The sequence below is a fragment of the Anabrus simplex genome, chromosome 1, assembly GCF_040414725.1.
Source record: "Anabrus simplex isolate iqAnaSimp1 chromosome 1, ASM4041472v1, whole genome shotgun sequence".
Classification (NCBI taxonomy): domain Eukaryota; kingdom Metazoa; phylum Arthropoda; class Insecta; order Orthoptera; family Tettigoniidae; genus Anabrus; species Anabrus simplex.
Window position 1 is genome coordinate 1,301,744,436 of NC_090265.1, and position 16,691 is coordinate 1,301,761,126.

At 37.8% G+C, this 16,691-nt stretch overlaps 1 protein-coding gene across 1 annotated transcript in view; it reads right to left on the reverse strand.

Annotated features, from left to right (window-relative positions):
- The window catches only part of LOC136858773 (small conductance calcium-activated potassium channel protein), a 165,587-nt gene extending 150,175 nt beyond the window's left edge, over nt 1–15,412 (reverse strand). The window contains exons 1-2 of the mRNA XM_068225743.1: nt 15,317–15,412; nt 2,123–2,218 (exon numbers count right to left, since the gene is read on the reverse strand). Of these exons, the coding sequence (XP_068081844.1) occupies nt 2,123–2,218; nt 15,317–15,412 (192 nt within the window). The remainder of the gene's footprint in view (nt 1–2,122; nt 2,219–15,316) is intronic.
- Between the last annotated feature and the right edge of the window lie 1,279 nt (nt 15,413–16,691).

Here is a 16,691-nt window from a genome sequence, read left to right on the forward strand (position 1 = left end):
TCGGAAATCGTCCAGATGTTTTTCAGTTTCAAATGAAATAATCTTGGTGAGGGTCCTATGCACTGGAGCCATGCTCTAACTGGGGTCTTCTCAGTGACTTATACACCCTCTCCTTTACATCCCTACTACAGCTCCTAAATGCCCTCATAACCATATGAGAAGATCTGGAACCGTTATTTACAACCTCGTTAAGTGATAACCCCGAATTATAATATTTACTTATATTACATAGGTACTTACCGTGATTCCCATGAGGTACTTTCACCCCATCAGTACAGTAATTATAAATGAGAAATATTTTCTTCTTGGTGATTCTTACAACCTGACTTTCCACCCCGTTTACCATGTGCTGTCCATCCCTCAAGTTCTTTACTCACAATTATTTATATGTATATGAGAAAACAGAAAGCCAAATGTCCAATAATACTGCCTTGCGGAACCGTCCCTTAATCACTACAGAATCAGATGATGCTTCACCTACTCCAATCCCCTGAGTTATATTTTCTAGAAATGTAGCCACCTATTTCAATCATTTTTTGTCCAGTCCTAGCCCTCATTTTTATCTGTAGTACCCTGTGAAATACCACATCAAAAGCCTTGGATAGGTCAGTAGTGATGCCGTCCATCTGACCTCCTGAATCTAATATATCTTCTATATCTTGTTGATATCCAGCAAGTTTAGTCTCACTCGAATAACCTTTCCTAAACCCTGACTGAGTTAGTAATTTCGCACGCTAGTCTGTCCCAGGGCTTACATACAGCAACTGTTGAGCTGACTGGCCTGCAATTATCACCCTTTCCTTTGTATATGGGGGCTACTATAGCAACTCTCCATTCATTTAGTATATCTCCTTCATACAAACAGTAATCTAATATGGTTTTCTATTTCAACCCATTGCCTTTAGTATATACCCAAATATCTCATCAATTCCAGATGCTCTTGTAGCTTTCAGATTTTGTATATTTTTGTACATATCTGTATTTTTATAGGTACTTCGCTAGTATTATTGATTAAAGCAAGTACAAAATTACAGAAAAGCATGTTTTCCTAGATAACTGCTAGATTAGGAAGAGCATGCGTACGAATGGCATTTTTTTTTGAACATTGAACTCTAAATATCTTTGATGGGCTTCATTTCTAATAGGACTAAAAAACCAGGAGAATGTCCGGCTCCATGGCTAAATGGTTAGCGTGCTGGCCTTTGGCCACAGGAGTCCCGGGTTCGATTCCCGGCGGGGCCGGGAATTTTAACCATAATTGGTTAATTTCGCTGACACGGCGGCTGGGTGTATGTGTCGTCTTCATCATCTTTCATCCTCATCATAACGCGCAGGTCGCCTACGGGGTCAATTCAAAAGACCTGCATCTGGCGAGCCGAACTTGTCCTCGGATACTCCCGGCACTAAAAGCCATACGCCATTTCATTACCAGGAGAATATTTACTTTTAAGGTTCTCGGAGGCATAATATTTAAGACTTCCTGCTCCTTTTCGAAAGTATCTGCCGCCTGAATACTTAGCACGGTTATGTATAACTTGAGCATCGTGAAGAAGTAAGATTTGTAATGGTGAAAGAATTATTGATTCGGTTGAGTGGTTCTGACACGGCAGGGTATTATAAAAGCTTTAAGAACCTTCCAAAATTCTCGAATGAAGACATAAAGATCATTTTCTATTCAGATATGTTAAAAATTCATCTCAGCTCTTATTTTTAGGGTAACCAAGAGAGCCACATTTTTGTTTGGAACCCTCATTTCCAATCTCCTCTTCCAGGTCACTTGGTTTTGGAATACACTCTGCTCTTCTCGACAGTAGAGATGTTATCAGTTTTCTTATACTTCTGTATACCCATTCTTGGTCGTTATTGTGAAACAATAGAAAACATACTAGAATGGAGGTTGTTTCTAGGACATGACCAACTGTTTGTTGTACATCTAAGGACGTATTTCATGATCCGAAAGTCAAGACACTGGACAATCAGCCGTGGAGTCGAATATAATAATAATAATAATAATAATAATAATAATAATAATAATAATAATAATAATAATAATAATAATAATAATAATAATAATAAAAAATTATGTGTGTATTTATTGCAGCTCTGAAATTGCTGTTCTCACCTGCACTTCCAGGCCATGGTAGGCCACAATGAGCCCCAGTAGAATCACAGTCGATACGGAGATGAGGGTTTTGAGTGCATTCGAAGGGAACGTTCCCTGAAACAAAAGAAAGTATCAAATATATCAAAAATTGTGTAATTAATGCATTTGTGGTAAGTGTTTAAAATGACTAAATATACAAAATGAAAAGGAAAACTAGACTCGAATTTCGAGCAGAAATTCATTAACATCTTCCAATGAGGAAGCGTAGCTAACACGAGATATACGTGTATCTGGAGACACTGTCAACTGACATTGTCGCCTGGGTAAATGCAGTCTGGCAAAAAGGTAATCGCCATTGTGACTAAGCCTTTGGCTAACATCAACAATTGATAACTAATGAAACAGCGGCGATTAGGGTGGACAAGGGGGAAGGTTTGCCCCACTCCACTTTGTGGGAAAATGTCTTTTATTCCATTTTAGCCGTCAAAAAATTTGGCACAATAAGAAAACAATTGGTAAAAACCCTTTCGTCTTATAACTTAATTATCTGTCCTTTAATTTCTTACCGGCTGGATTTTGGCAAATAATCGCTTTGTTGGTGTTTGTCAACAAGCCATATTTTTTAATGAATTTGTTACTGGTCATTTGTAAATTCTCAAAATATTTCTGTTTAATTGTAATACGTGTGTAATTGTTCCTTTGGTGAAATATTTAGTATACAGTATTAATCAGAATCTCAAAAAAAGGTATTATTACCGGAGGTAAATTGATAAACTCACAACCTTTACTTCTCTGTACAAATTTGCTCTGAAAGCATGAAAAACTTATCATTTTGAAGCTATATATTTTTAAATGTTTGTCTACTCCCCAGACCCCCTATAATTTTTGTTGTCTATAAAATTTTGTGCTCCCCCCTTATAATTCCCAATTGCCACTACTGAATGATGATCACAGAATGACGTGTTGAGAAAGGTGGCTTCAACTCATCGGGTCGAATTCAGAACAAATGTATCATTTTCACTGTTTTGAAGTCTGTCAACTAGATGGGTGCTTATCTCAAGACATTTGTTAGAGTTATGCATCAGATCTTCTCTAGTTATAACACAGTGGCCACCAGAGAGGAGCATGAGAGAAGTAGTGCAGTATTCCTAAGACAGTTATCGAAAATTAGCTGTGTCTAATGTCTCCCTACTACGCTCTCGTGCTTTGTAACTCTATTGAAACGTAACCAGAGTACGTGCGTGCTCATTATCGACTTATTTAAGATATTTGATACATTTGAAATGAGAAATAATACGTTTAGGTAAATAAGCTACTTAAATGGTATATTATATGTACTATACGTTTTACGATAGCAGCTTTCATGACACCACGCCTTTTACTGAATGTCACCAGTTTAGAATGATTTAAAGACTTTCATGGCTGATAAGGGTCTTACTGGTACGTGTCATTCACAAGACAGTGTCCAAGTTCTTGTAATGGAAATTTCACTTGTGTTCTAAACACAACCAAGGCCTCTGACGTACTGTAAGTTGAGCTGGTTTGGATCATAGAGTAGGTGGCAGGAAGTTGGGAGGAGAACGATCATCCAGAAGAGATGATAAGCTGATTGACACAATCTCTTTCTTCTCAACAAGGTGGCTGTGGCTCGAAACCCGGGAAATAAAACCGAAAATTTTCTTACAGAAAGTGGCATACAGTGTACTGTAGGTCTAATGTCTAATGACTTCATTCGTGTAAAAATACAAGCCTGTTTTTAACAAAAATGTGGACAATTTCAGCACAGATTCAATGAAGCCACTTTTCAGTAATAAAATGTGGTATCCAAGTCGATTACTTCGGTAAATAGTGTATATTGAAAACATAATTGTTTGTTTGACGCTTACTACTCGATCAACTATTCTTTGCAGTCCTGCACTATAAGAAATAGAAAGAGAAATATATTTATTTAAAGTTAATTACAAGTAGGACCAGAGGTCTCTATCTGTAACTAACTGCCACTTTAACTGAAATGTATCAGTTAATACACAAAATCTAATAAGAAGAATACATAAAAAAGCGTGAGATACATTTCCCTACTGAGGAGAAAAAATAAGACTGAAAACTAAACATCTAGGAGATTACAATATTACTTTTACCATTTCATAAATATAGACTATACTAACAAGAAAGAGAAGACATTAGAGAAACCTAAGAATTGCAATGCCGAGGATGAATTATGAATAAAACTGAGCATCTAAAATGTTTCTAGGAGGTTATGATATTTCGTACTATTTAATTAATTTGGTGAAAATTCACTTACATGGCTTAATAAGTGGAAAGGTAGCGGTATTTAAGACTTTTTTCTGAGTTCCGACACTACTTTTCTGTATTTCATATAGTTCAAGATCATTGCATAATTGAGAGGCAAAGACAATGAACGACTTACTGCACTTTACCGTACGATGTTGAGGAACCTGAAGGGTGTTAGCTGTAAACCTATTATCCCGACCATGCAATTGATTATCTGAACAAATGACTTGGTCAAATATGAGGAAGCATTAGATTTTAAAATTCTCAGCAATAAGCAAGCAGCTGAGTATGATCTTCTATTCCTGAGTTTCAACCACTCTGCGGCTTTATACTAAAATGATACGTGACGGTCTTTACGAATATGGAAGACGAATCGCAGACAGGCATTCTGAATAAACTGGAATTTGGTATTATATTTCTCTGAGATGTCGTTGTAAATTACAGCGCCGTAATCTAAAATAGGAAAATACCATAGTTTGGATCAACATCTTTCTCACCGAAAAAGGAATATACGGCAAATTTCGTCGAAACTGATGCAATATACCAGACACTTTCTTGACCAAATGCTTGGCATGGAAGGTCCAGGAGAGAGTGTTATCCATTAGAATAACTAAGCGAGAAGTACTTTGTCATCAGCATATCTAAAGTTGTTAATATTAACCCCATTTAATGAAATGCCATCCTCGACTCCTTTCAGAGCCTCTCTGAACAACTCCTCGGAGGAGATATAGATGATAGAACTTCTATCTATCTATCTATCTATCTATCTATCTATCTATCTATTTATCTATCTATCTATCTATCTATTTATGTTCTATCTTCTATATATATATATATATATAAATGAATGTTTGTATGTATGTCTCGAATGGACTCAAAAACTACAGGACCGATTTCGCTGAAAACTTCACGATTTGTTCTTATTACTCCTGGGAGGGTTTTGGCAGTGGTTTGAACGAAATCCGATGGGTAGTTGTTTTATGACGGGTATTTTTATGTCGTTGATTTTATTGCTAAGCCGCGCCAAGACTGAGTCGACTTGATGGACAGATTGTCGCTAGGGGACGGCAGCTTACGCTATATCACTATAGTCCGGTAAGAAATACTGTGTGTAGGAGGATGGGAACACGCCTCCACGTACCTTCTTTGCTAGGAGGTTCATGACCGTGCCTGTTATTTGGACATAGCAATCCAACATGCCGTGATCGAGATGTACTTTCATGTCATATGACCAACTTTGATAGGTCTGTCCAGTTTAAAGAATGAGTGTATTAGATGTGAAACACATATTTTAGAAACTCTGAAAACTGTAGAATATCAACAGTAGAATTACACGAGTTATCATCCACTCCTAACGAAGAGCAACTGGGGATTCCCAACCAGCAAGGGCGAGTCAATAATGTATAACATGTTTGTATGTGTGTTTCACATCTCCTCCTAAACCACTAGAGCGATTTCAACCAAATTTGGTACACTTATTAGTATCAGGAGACAAACCGCTTCGGTGTAAATCACTCCACGCACTCTTAGGGCAAGGGGAGCGAGATATAAAAGCAATCGAAAATATCGTTGAATTCATACTTTTCGGGGTCGCTGAGATGAACAGTTACACTCCGGATTTTAAAAAAATGTCTATGCTCAGTCCCCTTTGGGGGGGGGGCGGGGGTGTGAGGGGGACGTGGGATATAAAACTAATAGAAAATAGTGTCGAATCCATAGTTTTCAACAAGGTCACTGAGATGAATAGTGACACTCCCGAAATTTTTAAAGTTCACATTCACCCCTCTTTGGGATGGGGGCGAGGTTGACTGAGATATAAAAATAACCGAAAATAGTGTCGAATCCATAGTTGAATAGTGAGATGAATGGTAACACTCCGGATTTGTTTTAAAGTCCAACTTCAGCCCTATTTGGTGCAGGAGTTGAGAAAGGGTAAAAAATAAATTGTCCAAAATGACCGAGATAATGGACGTATGTATGTTCCAGCGTAGCTATCAACCGAACCTGATAAAAATATGATTTACTAACTGGAAAAGTTACTGTCGGGAGTAAGACACTCCTAGAATCCCCAAGGGAGGGGGTGAAATATAAATACAACTAAAAACGACCGATATTAGTATCGAACCATAGTTTTCAGGACTACTAGAGCGATTTCAATCTAACTTGGTACACATATCATTTACTATCATTAGATTAATCGTGCGGGGATAAGACACTCTTACACCCTTAGGGAGGGGGGATATATGGAAATCGAATATAGTGTTAAATCCACAATTTTTGTGGCCGCTGGGATGAGTAGTGTTATTCCGGATTGTTTAAAAATCCAAGTTCAGCCCCCTTTGGCATAGGGGTGAGAAATTGTGAAAAAATAAAATGACCAAAATGGATGCAGGCCCTATGTCTGTATTTTCCAGCAAAGCTGTCAACTATATTTGGTACAAATATTACTTACTATCTGTGAAAAATGCTGTTGGGGCTAGATACTCCCAGAAACCCTGTAGGAGTGGGTGAAATACAAATATAAATAAAAAAGACCAATAATTTTGTGAACCCGTAGTTTTCAGGACTATTGGAGCAATTTAAACCAAACGTGGTACACTTATGACTTGCTATCAGGAGACTAACCGCATTGTGGTAAGATACCCTTTATGGAATATAAAAGTAATGGAAAACAGTGTCGAATCCATAGTTTTCGGGGCCGCTGAGATGAATAGCGACACTCCAGATTTTTCACAGTCCAAGTTCAGCTCCCTTTGGTATAGGACTTGAGAAAGGGTAAAAAATAAATTGTCCATATTGACCGAGATAATGGACGTATGAATGTTCCAGCGTAGCTATCGACCAAAATTGATACAAGTATGACTTACTATTTGGAAGATATACTGTACTATGGGGTGTAAGACACCCCTAGAGCCACTAGGGGAGCGGATGAAATATATATATAACATATAATTAGAAACGACCAATAATAGTGCCGAATTAATAGTCTTCAGGACTACTGGAGTGATTTCAACCAAACTTGGTATACTTATGACTTACTATCAGGAGATAAACCGCGTGGAAGTATGACAACCTTTGCATCCCTAGGGGTACGGGTTGGAGGTGGTGAGAGATAAAATAATGGAAATTAGTGTCGAATCTATAGTTCTGGGGGTCGCTGAAATGAATAGTGACACTCCGCATGTCGTTGAAGTCCAAGTTGAGCTCCAGTAGGCATAGGGGTTGAGAAGGGGTGGAAAAGAAAATGTCCAAAATGACCGAGTTTATGGATGTACGTGCGAATGTTGCAGCAAATCTCTCAGTCAAAGTTGTTACACATATGTCTTACTATACGGAAGAATTCTATGGGGGTAAGACACCCCTAGCACCACTAAGGGAGGGGGTGATGTGCAAAAATAAACAACAGCGACCTAAATTCGTGTAGAATCCATCGTTCTCGGGGTCGCTGAGATGAACTGTGACGCTCTGGGTGCCGTTCAGCCTCAATCGGGATGGGGGTTGAGAAAGGCTGAAAAAGGATGTCCAAAATTTCCAAGATCATGGATTTATGTTTGCATGTTTCAACATAATTATCAACCAAACATGGTGCGTAGAAGTTTTACTATTTGGAAAAATATACTCTGGCTGTAAAACACCCCTTAGCAATCCTTGGGGTGGAGGTGACATAATAATAATAATAATAATAATAATAATATAACAACAGAAGAAATAAATAATAGAGAAGGCTTTCGGGAAAAGTATTGAAAATAGAAGGATTCCAAGGTAGGAAAGTAAAAAAGACTGGTTCAAAGTGTCTGAAGACAGAAAGAAGAAACATAGTGAACAGATGAAAGCGTACTGGAAGAAAAGGAAAGAACAAAGAAGAAGGAATTGAAATTGGCACGTGGTCCTCTGGTGGCCCATTCGAAATAATAATAATAATAATAATAATAATAATAATAATAATAATAATAATAATAATAATAATCGAAAACTATTTATATTAATGTAGAATTCGTAGTTTTTGGGGTTGCTGAGATAAACAGTGACACTACAGAAGCCGTTGAAATGCAATTTCATTCCCTACAGCACGGGGTGAGAAGGGGTGAAGAAAAGTGTTCAAAAGACCGATATTATGGATGTATGTGTGCAATTTGCAGAACAGCTCCCACTCAAGCATGGTACACATTCGACTTACTATCGAGAAAATGTTACTATGTGCTAAGAAACCCCTAGTACCCCTAAGGGAGGGGATGACATATGAAAATAATCTAAAACGATCAATATTAGCGTCGAATTCATATTTTCCGGGGACGCTCAGATGAATACTGACTATGCGGATGCCGTTTAAGTCAACGTTTAGCCCCAATCACCATGAGAGGTGAGAACTGGTAAAGAATAAAATGTCCAAACTGGCCAAGATTTGTGCTGAATCCGCAGTTTTTGGAGTCGTGAGGCTGATTGGTGATAGTGTCATGACTAGTGATACTGAAAATACATATGGTTATCACTTATTCTTTCTTTGAAAGAACCAAATACTTCCCAGTCAAATCGAGCTTAAACAAGGACAAAGAATTACTCGGAAAATAAATAATCTGAAACGTGAAACCAAACACATCTAAATTACTCTAAATCTAAATAATAGATCGAAAAATATCAATCGACATCTCAATAATGAATTCTATAAATATTCACTTCACACATAGTTAACAGGTAATACAAATCTTAAGGGTAAACATTCAAAAACTATCCGGGCAACGCCGAGTACTGCAGCTAGTACTCGATATAAATAATCAATTATTTGGAAAATAACATTATTTTTATATACAAGAATAAAATATGGTGGTCAAAAATAAAGAAACGAGTGATAGGCTAAGTATATTATGTAAGAAAAAGTATACTGACGTCGTGCAACCACATTTGAAAGGCAAATCTGCTGCGAGTAGCCATGCAAAGCAGGTAATAGACCGCACTGTGGGCGTGACATTCCTCAACAGCATCGTAACATGATGCTCGTTTGGTGCATATCTTTAGAGATACTAATAATGATACTAACAGTGATGTTGCCTCGTAAAGAGTTACATAGTGTCTTTAGAAATACAAATCCGCTCTTAGACGACTTATATTTTGTTCCATTTACTTTTTTTTGAGTCGTAATTGTTTTAACTCTGACGAGGGTGAGTGAAGACGGGAACGATTTACCTTGAAGACAAGTTATTTTGGTAGTAATATATTTACAAGGTTTATCATTTCCTTTTCAACTTATTAACGTGATGGATCGTGTTTTTATGTAGCTACAGGTGACGTAAAGTCATACTTTGAGAAAATATATATCGGTAGTGGTGGTAATTGTTGTCTTCATAGTAAATACTACTAGATACCATATTTCAACTTAGTTTGGCTCCTTGACTGAGTGGTTAGAGTATATTCTAATAATAATAATAATAATAATAATAATAATAATAATAATAATAATAATAATAATAATAATGTTATTTGCTATACGTCCCACTAACTACTTTTACGGTCTTCGGAGACGCCGAGGCGCCGGAATTTAGTCCCGCAGGAGTTCTTTTACGTGCGAGTAGATCTACCGGTACGAGGCTGTCGTATTTGAGCACCTTCAAATACCACCGGACTGAGCCAGGATCGAACCTGCCAAGTTGGGGTTAGAAGGCCAGCGCCTTAACCGTCTGAGCCACTCAGTCCGGCAGAGTATATTCTTAAAACACTCCTCTTCGTACACAGAAAACACACCACACGACCAACGACTACAGAAACACGCAATGATGAGTACTCTCTTCACATAGCGTTGGCGTCAGGAGGAGCATCCGGCCGTTAAACAAGGCCAAACCCATAAGAAATAAATTGAGAAAAAAGACTAGGAGGAGGAAGAACAATCTCCTCTTAACTACTATCAGAGGAGTGAAGGTACTGGTATGAGGAAGGGAAAGGAAATCGTTGAAATAAAAGTCCCACTAGGCCTCGGGAACCAACACCGTCGAGGTACAGCGAGAAAAAGTGTTGATCAATGATGGTCGGACAAGAAAGATGAAAATTAGTAGGAAGTAGAAATAATACAAATTCTATGAGACACAGGTAAGGAATATGTAACCAAGGCTTTGCAGTTTTAAATTTAAATATTTCTTCAAAAAGAGATAAGAAAGACTGGAGGAACTTCGGTTAGAACGCAAAACTACCAGTTGCTTTCAGGGGTTGCCTACACTGCCCTCAGCTGGAAACTGTGCTCATGTACAGTATTTTTTCAGAATATAACATGTTTATTTAATTGTTGATGATTGATTAATATACTTATAAGCATGAAACATTAAGATCTTGTGAAAGGTTAAGGTCTAATTTTAGAAGAACATCGAAACTTTTTAAATGGGAATTCCTGACCAGAGAGACAACATCTGTAATATTCTGCCGTAGTTATGACGAGCGTGTGACACTGCTATTGCTTTCTATCAGTGTCGCATTCTCTACATCATTTATTTATATTTTCCCTGTTTATATTCAATATCTATTGTGACAGTTTTCTGATTTAAACTAAATTATATTTGTCATACAACATCGCTTTTAGACACAATAAGCACTCATTTTATATTCATTTAACTTGACGTAGAAATAGTCAACATTTGTTGCATAGTGTTATAACAAAGTTAATTTTAGAAGATGTCCCCTAGGGCACACAGCTAATGATATAACGATAGTGTCACTATTTAGATTTATATAAATGTATATCCATCGGCCCCGCGGTGTAGGGGTAGCGTGTCCGCCTTTTACCTGGAGGGCTCGGGTTCGATTCCAGGCCAGGATAGGGATTTTTACCTCATCTCAGTGCTGGTTTGAGGTCTACTTAGCCTCCGTGATTACAGGCGAGGAGCTATCTAACGGTGAGATTGCGGCTCCGGTATAGAAAGCCAAGAATAACGGCGGAGAGGATTCGTCGTGCTGATCACATGACATCTCATAATCCGCAGACCTTCGGGCTGAGCAGCTGTCGCTTGGTAGGCCATGGCGTTTCGGGGCTGTTGCGCCATGGGGTTTAGTTTTGATAATTTATATCCACTAAAATTATTTCAAAATATTGTGTTGAAATGTTGGATTATCATTTCCAAAGATATTCATCCAAGCTATACCTATCGTCGTTGAAGAAACAAAACCTCGTATGCCACAATGATCTTCCAATCTATCGTGTTTCTTAAGACTGGTCACACCTCCCAGCCACACAAGGATATGAAATCTATCAGAACAATTTTCGTTGTGTTCATTTTACTATCCATATATGTAAAGGTGAAATTCAATTTTCAGGGAATTTATAAAAGAATTGACATGTCACTGAACTAAATCATAGAAAAATCTCACTTTATTCTTGAATCGAACATAGTTATTAAAATTTTCTCCCTTAGGATCGTTGAAGTTTAATTATGCCCTTGAAACGATGTCATTTCTCCCTCGATGAACTTACAATAGGTAGCCTATATACTACATTTTTTTTGCTATTTGCTTTACGTCGCACCGACACAGTTATGTCTTATGAAGACGATGGGACAGGAAAGGCCTAGGAATGGGAAGAAAGCGGGCGTGGCCTTAATTAAGATACAACCCCAGCATTTGCCTGGTGTGAAAATGGGAAACCATGGAAAACCATCTTCAGGGCTGCCGGCAGTGGGGTTCGAACCCACTATCTCCGGATGCGAGCTCACAGCTGAACGTTCCTAACCACACAGCCAACTCGCCCGGTACAATAGGCATTAAACAACTCTAAAATGTCAAGCATATAACTGTAAGATAGTTCAGAGGCAAATGTATTAAATTTTACAATTCTTTACGTCGGAGTAATAGCGATTTTCATCAACCCTACAAGGAACATTCACCCATCATTCATAAGGAGACTGGGATACCTTTCCACATCTTCTCTGGGTATCCATATATTAAGATAACCTTTCCTTATTTGTGCAACTTTGGGATGAGTGTACTTATCTCTCTTTATTTTGATGGTTAAGAAACAATACCACGTATCTGACGATGTTCTTCCTATCCATTGTTTTCCTTAAGTCTGGTCACACCTCCCGAACAAATACGGTTATGCAGTCTATACGGACAATTGTCGTTGTGTTCATTGCCGTATGGTACTGTGGGAATGTGTATTTGATTGACTTATTTACGCATCCTAAAGTATAATATATTTAAGGTTCATTTTCCTTTGCATAGAAAAATTAACGCAACGAAAATTATTCTGTTTTTACACATTTAGCTTGATTGATCCTGACAATCTTCTAGAATTTTGTAAGTAGCTGGAGTCTGTTAGATCCATTTACTAATCCACGATCTTCTGCCTGTTACTACGAAGTATTATTATAGAGCCCTGAATTGAGCATGTGATGATGTCATCCGTTCAGTCGAATCCGACCATCCGTGGTTCTATGAATTAACGTTCTCCAAGTTATCCTGTTCCACACTGCCTCCTGTAGTTGTTCCAGGGCGAGGGTGGTGTCTATTTTAATGTGAATTGGACTTCTGATAACAGTTAATTTTGCTGGAGTTACCCGGTCAGGAATGGCTTGATGATATTGTGTAAGTGATGAACATTTATACTTGACATTGAGCGTGCGTAAAGGAAAATGAATCCTAAATACATCATAATCTAGGAGTGGGTAAGTACGTCATGCAAACATACATTCCTACAGCACGATACAGTAAGGATCATTTTCCTTTACAAACACGCATATGAAAATGAACTCAACGAAAATTGTTCTGATGGACTGCATATTAATATGTGGCCGTGAGACGTGACCCGTCTTAAGGGAAATAATGGATAGGAAGAGTATTGTCACATTCGCGGTTTTCACAAAGCAGTGACGATATGTTAGTTACAGTAATGCACATCTATTAAAGCACGCCTTGTCGGATTACAAAGTTAATTGCTGCTTGTATGATAATTTGTTAATACAGTATTTAACGATTACATTGGTCTTATTTGTTAAAAGTGTTAGTCGTCTTAGACGTTCATTGGTAGCTTCATCATTTCCTTCGTAATCTCTCTGGTTTTTTTTTTTTTTGTCAATATTTCCTCCCTGGCTAAATAGCTCTACTTCATTCCTGTACGTTGACAAGACGTACATTTTCTTAAAATGTGGTCCTGGACAGTAGCTTTTAAACATTATTCTGATTATTGATTCTTATACGCTTAGAGGACTTCAGAATAAATACGCATTAGGTCTTTAACAGTGCCTCCGCCAGCTCCACGTGGGAAATTCGGTACATTTCAAACTATCTACGGAACATGTAAAAGAGAACGACAAATAAAGATAAGAAAAGAATCTCAGATTACATATTATGTCTATTTTCATTTTATATGAATCTGAAGTATGCCTCAAAACAGATTAAAAGATCAGTCGAATCCTGGCAGTAGAGGTGATATTTCCACGACATGAAGTGGTTGCATTGGAAGCAATGGAAATATAAATTATAGTATAAGATCAAATATTCTCTGTGGAGAAATTCAGCCAGAATTAGGAGTGAGAGACTATCAAAACATACAGAAGATCATGAATACATTGGCCTGACCATAGAGATTATATAGGCTAATGCCTGAAGAAGGAAGAGTGGACGACCTTCGAGTATCTATTCTTTAACAAGCATAATGATAGAGCACGTTATCCACATACTGTGTATTATTGATCACTGTTGTTTCATAATTCTCTGAAAATATGTATACACTGTGTTCTGCTCTTGCATCTCTGCCTGCTACTGTTTCACCGAGAACAATTCATTCTACGTTGCGCCAACGATGTCACGTTGACTTCTACATGACTCTAATCCTTAAGCGATTCTTAGTATTTAGGTTATAGAATTAATCATAACAAGGTCTCCGTTATCAAGAGGGGAAGAAAAGGTTACAGTTCATTCAAAGATCGAGTTTCTCAGACGGCGCTATTTGGTTTTCGAACACTGGTATGTGCTACATGTTTTGAGTTTCAAATTTCCTACACTTCAAGTTATCGACTGTGCTGACATTCGATTGTGCAACTTTATTCATAGAAAAAGAGCACCTAAAAAGCTAGGATATATAACCGATTATTATTATTATTATTATTTCGTTCTCGGTTTCTAGATTTTCACCCATCCTTCCCAAGTCATTTAATTAAAATACTCGATCCTATTAGAATCTTAAAGGAAGATTTCAATTTACATGAGGTTAGCTAGTACGAAATGTTGAGCGCTAGATTGTGTTTTTAGCAAGAAACCTATTTTTCTTGCCAAATTTCGTATTTCTCTGGTAAGTTTACATGAAATCAGACTATATTTGACCTCCGAATATGAAAGGATTTTCAGTTATTTTGTTACATTCACCCTCCTCGAAAAAAGGGGCCAGTGACACCAATCATTTAATAAACTGTTCTCACGGTAACCTGTACGGAATAAAGTTGTCTTTATGTATCTTATCTCATTCTAGTAAACGAATGCTTACTTTACTAGTCTACTGAGAAGAATGTGACATTATTAGAAGGCCGCCAATCATAAATGTTACGTGGATACACACTAATACTAGGTTACTCAGTGAGTTAGTTACGCGAAATGAGTCGTAGAGTTAAGGCTTACATTTGGGAGAAAGTAAGTCCGACCACCACCGTCGGCATACTTGAAGATTGTTTTCGTGGTTTCCCAGTTCATACGAGGCAAATTCCGCGGTTATCCCTTCTCATTTCGAGTCCTTTTCCATTACCAACGTCGTCTCTGTGTGTTTGTGTGTGTGTGTATGTGTGTGTGTGTGTGTGTGTGTGTGTGTTAGTTCAACGTTGAACAAACAGCAAAAATATACCTTCTCAATCCTAGCCTTTTCTTTTAAGGAATCTCATCTTGGAAGCATGGGTTGCTGAAACACTATTTTTAGCTGAGTCTGGTGTTTACTAGCGTCAGCTACCTCTTTTTTACCTTTTCCATCTGGCCTCCTTCCTTAGTCAATTCGTGTTTCTTTAACGGCACTAGGTTTGCGAGGCCTAGGGAGTTTTTCACATCCTTTGCAGCCATTCCTTTATTTTGTCTATTCTCTCACTCTTGGGAGCGTTGAACATATTCCACATTTCGTCTGATTACTATTAAGAGAGGGTAATTGCCCAGTTGTACTTTCTCTTAAAACAATAACCACCATCACTCACACCACGACCTACACTAAGACTTCGTATTGCAGTATCATCACGATCTACATTTACTAGTGTGACGTTAATTAAATTGCAAAATACATGTCATCATTTCAAGATTCTTTGGAGATAAGCGAATACTTTGGAGACTAGAGAAAGTCTTCGAAAACACGAGGCCAACGTATGTTTATTTTGTTGGTATTAGAATAGGAAAATATTTAAAATAATTAATCACAGTTACCAAGGTAGGCCCGGCATTACGTTGTTTATCATAGCTTCTGAAATAATTCTTCAGTATATTGCGGCATAACTGACCAACAATTACACCGGCCAAGAAAGCACAAAATACTATATTCGCACTCCGGTTGCTTTTCCTGTTTGTATGAATGGATAACTCACGCTTACGAGTTATGTTAAGTTTCAGTGTATTCTTCCCATAATGAAGTAAGGGTAGACGGTACTTTTCGTTAGTTAACATAACAACTAAAAAACAGAATATAAGTAATTCTGTGAAAAGTAAATGTCTTAAATAGAATCGGGAGTTAATAATAATAATAATAATAATAATAATAATAATAATAATAATAATAATAATAATAATAATAATAATAATAAGCGTGTTAACGTCCCTTCAACTAACCTTGGTCTTTACAGACACCGTAGCTGCGGGGTTTTACCTTCAAGAGAAATTGCCAGTAAATATCATATGAACGCCAGTTAATAGAGCCAGGATTCAATCCAGCAACTTCGAATACAGGAGGCAAGTGCCTGCCGATCTACGCCATTCATCCGATCAGGAGGAAAATAGTCGAAAAAAGAAAGAAGAATTAAAGAAATGAATTCATGTCGTATTGCAGTACAGTTTTTTTTCTATTTGCTTTACGTCGCATCGACACAGATAGGTCTTATGGCGACGATGGGACAGGAAAGGCCAAGGAGTGGGAAGGAAGCTGCCGTGGCCTTAATTAAGGTGCGGCCCCAGCCTGGTGTGAAAATGGGAAACCACGGAAAACCATCTTCAGGGCTACCGACAGTGAGATTCGAACCCACTATCTACCGGATGCGAGCTCACAGCTGCACGCCCCTAACCGCACGGCCAACTCGCCCGGTTCAGTACAGTTTTTGGTGAATCGTGTATGACAAAATTCATTTTGTTTCTTTTGAAACCT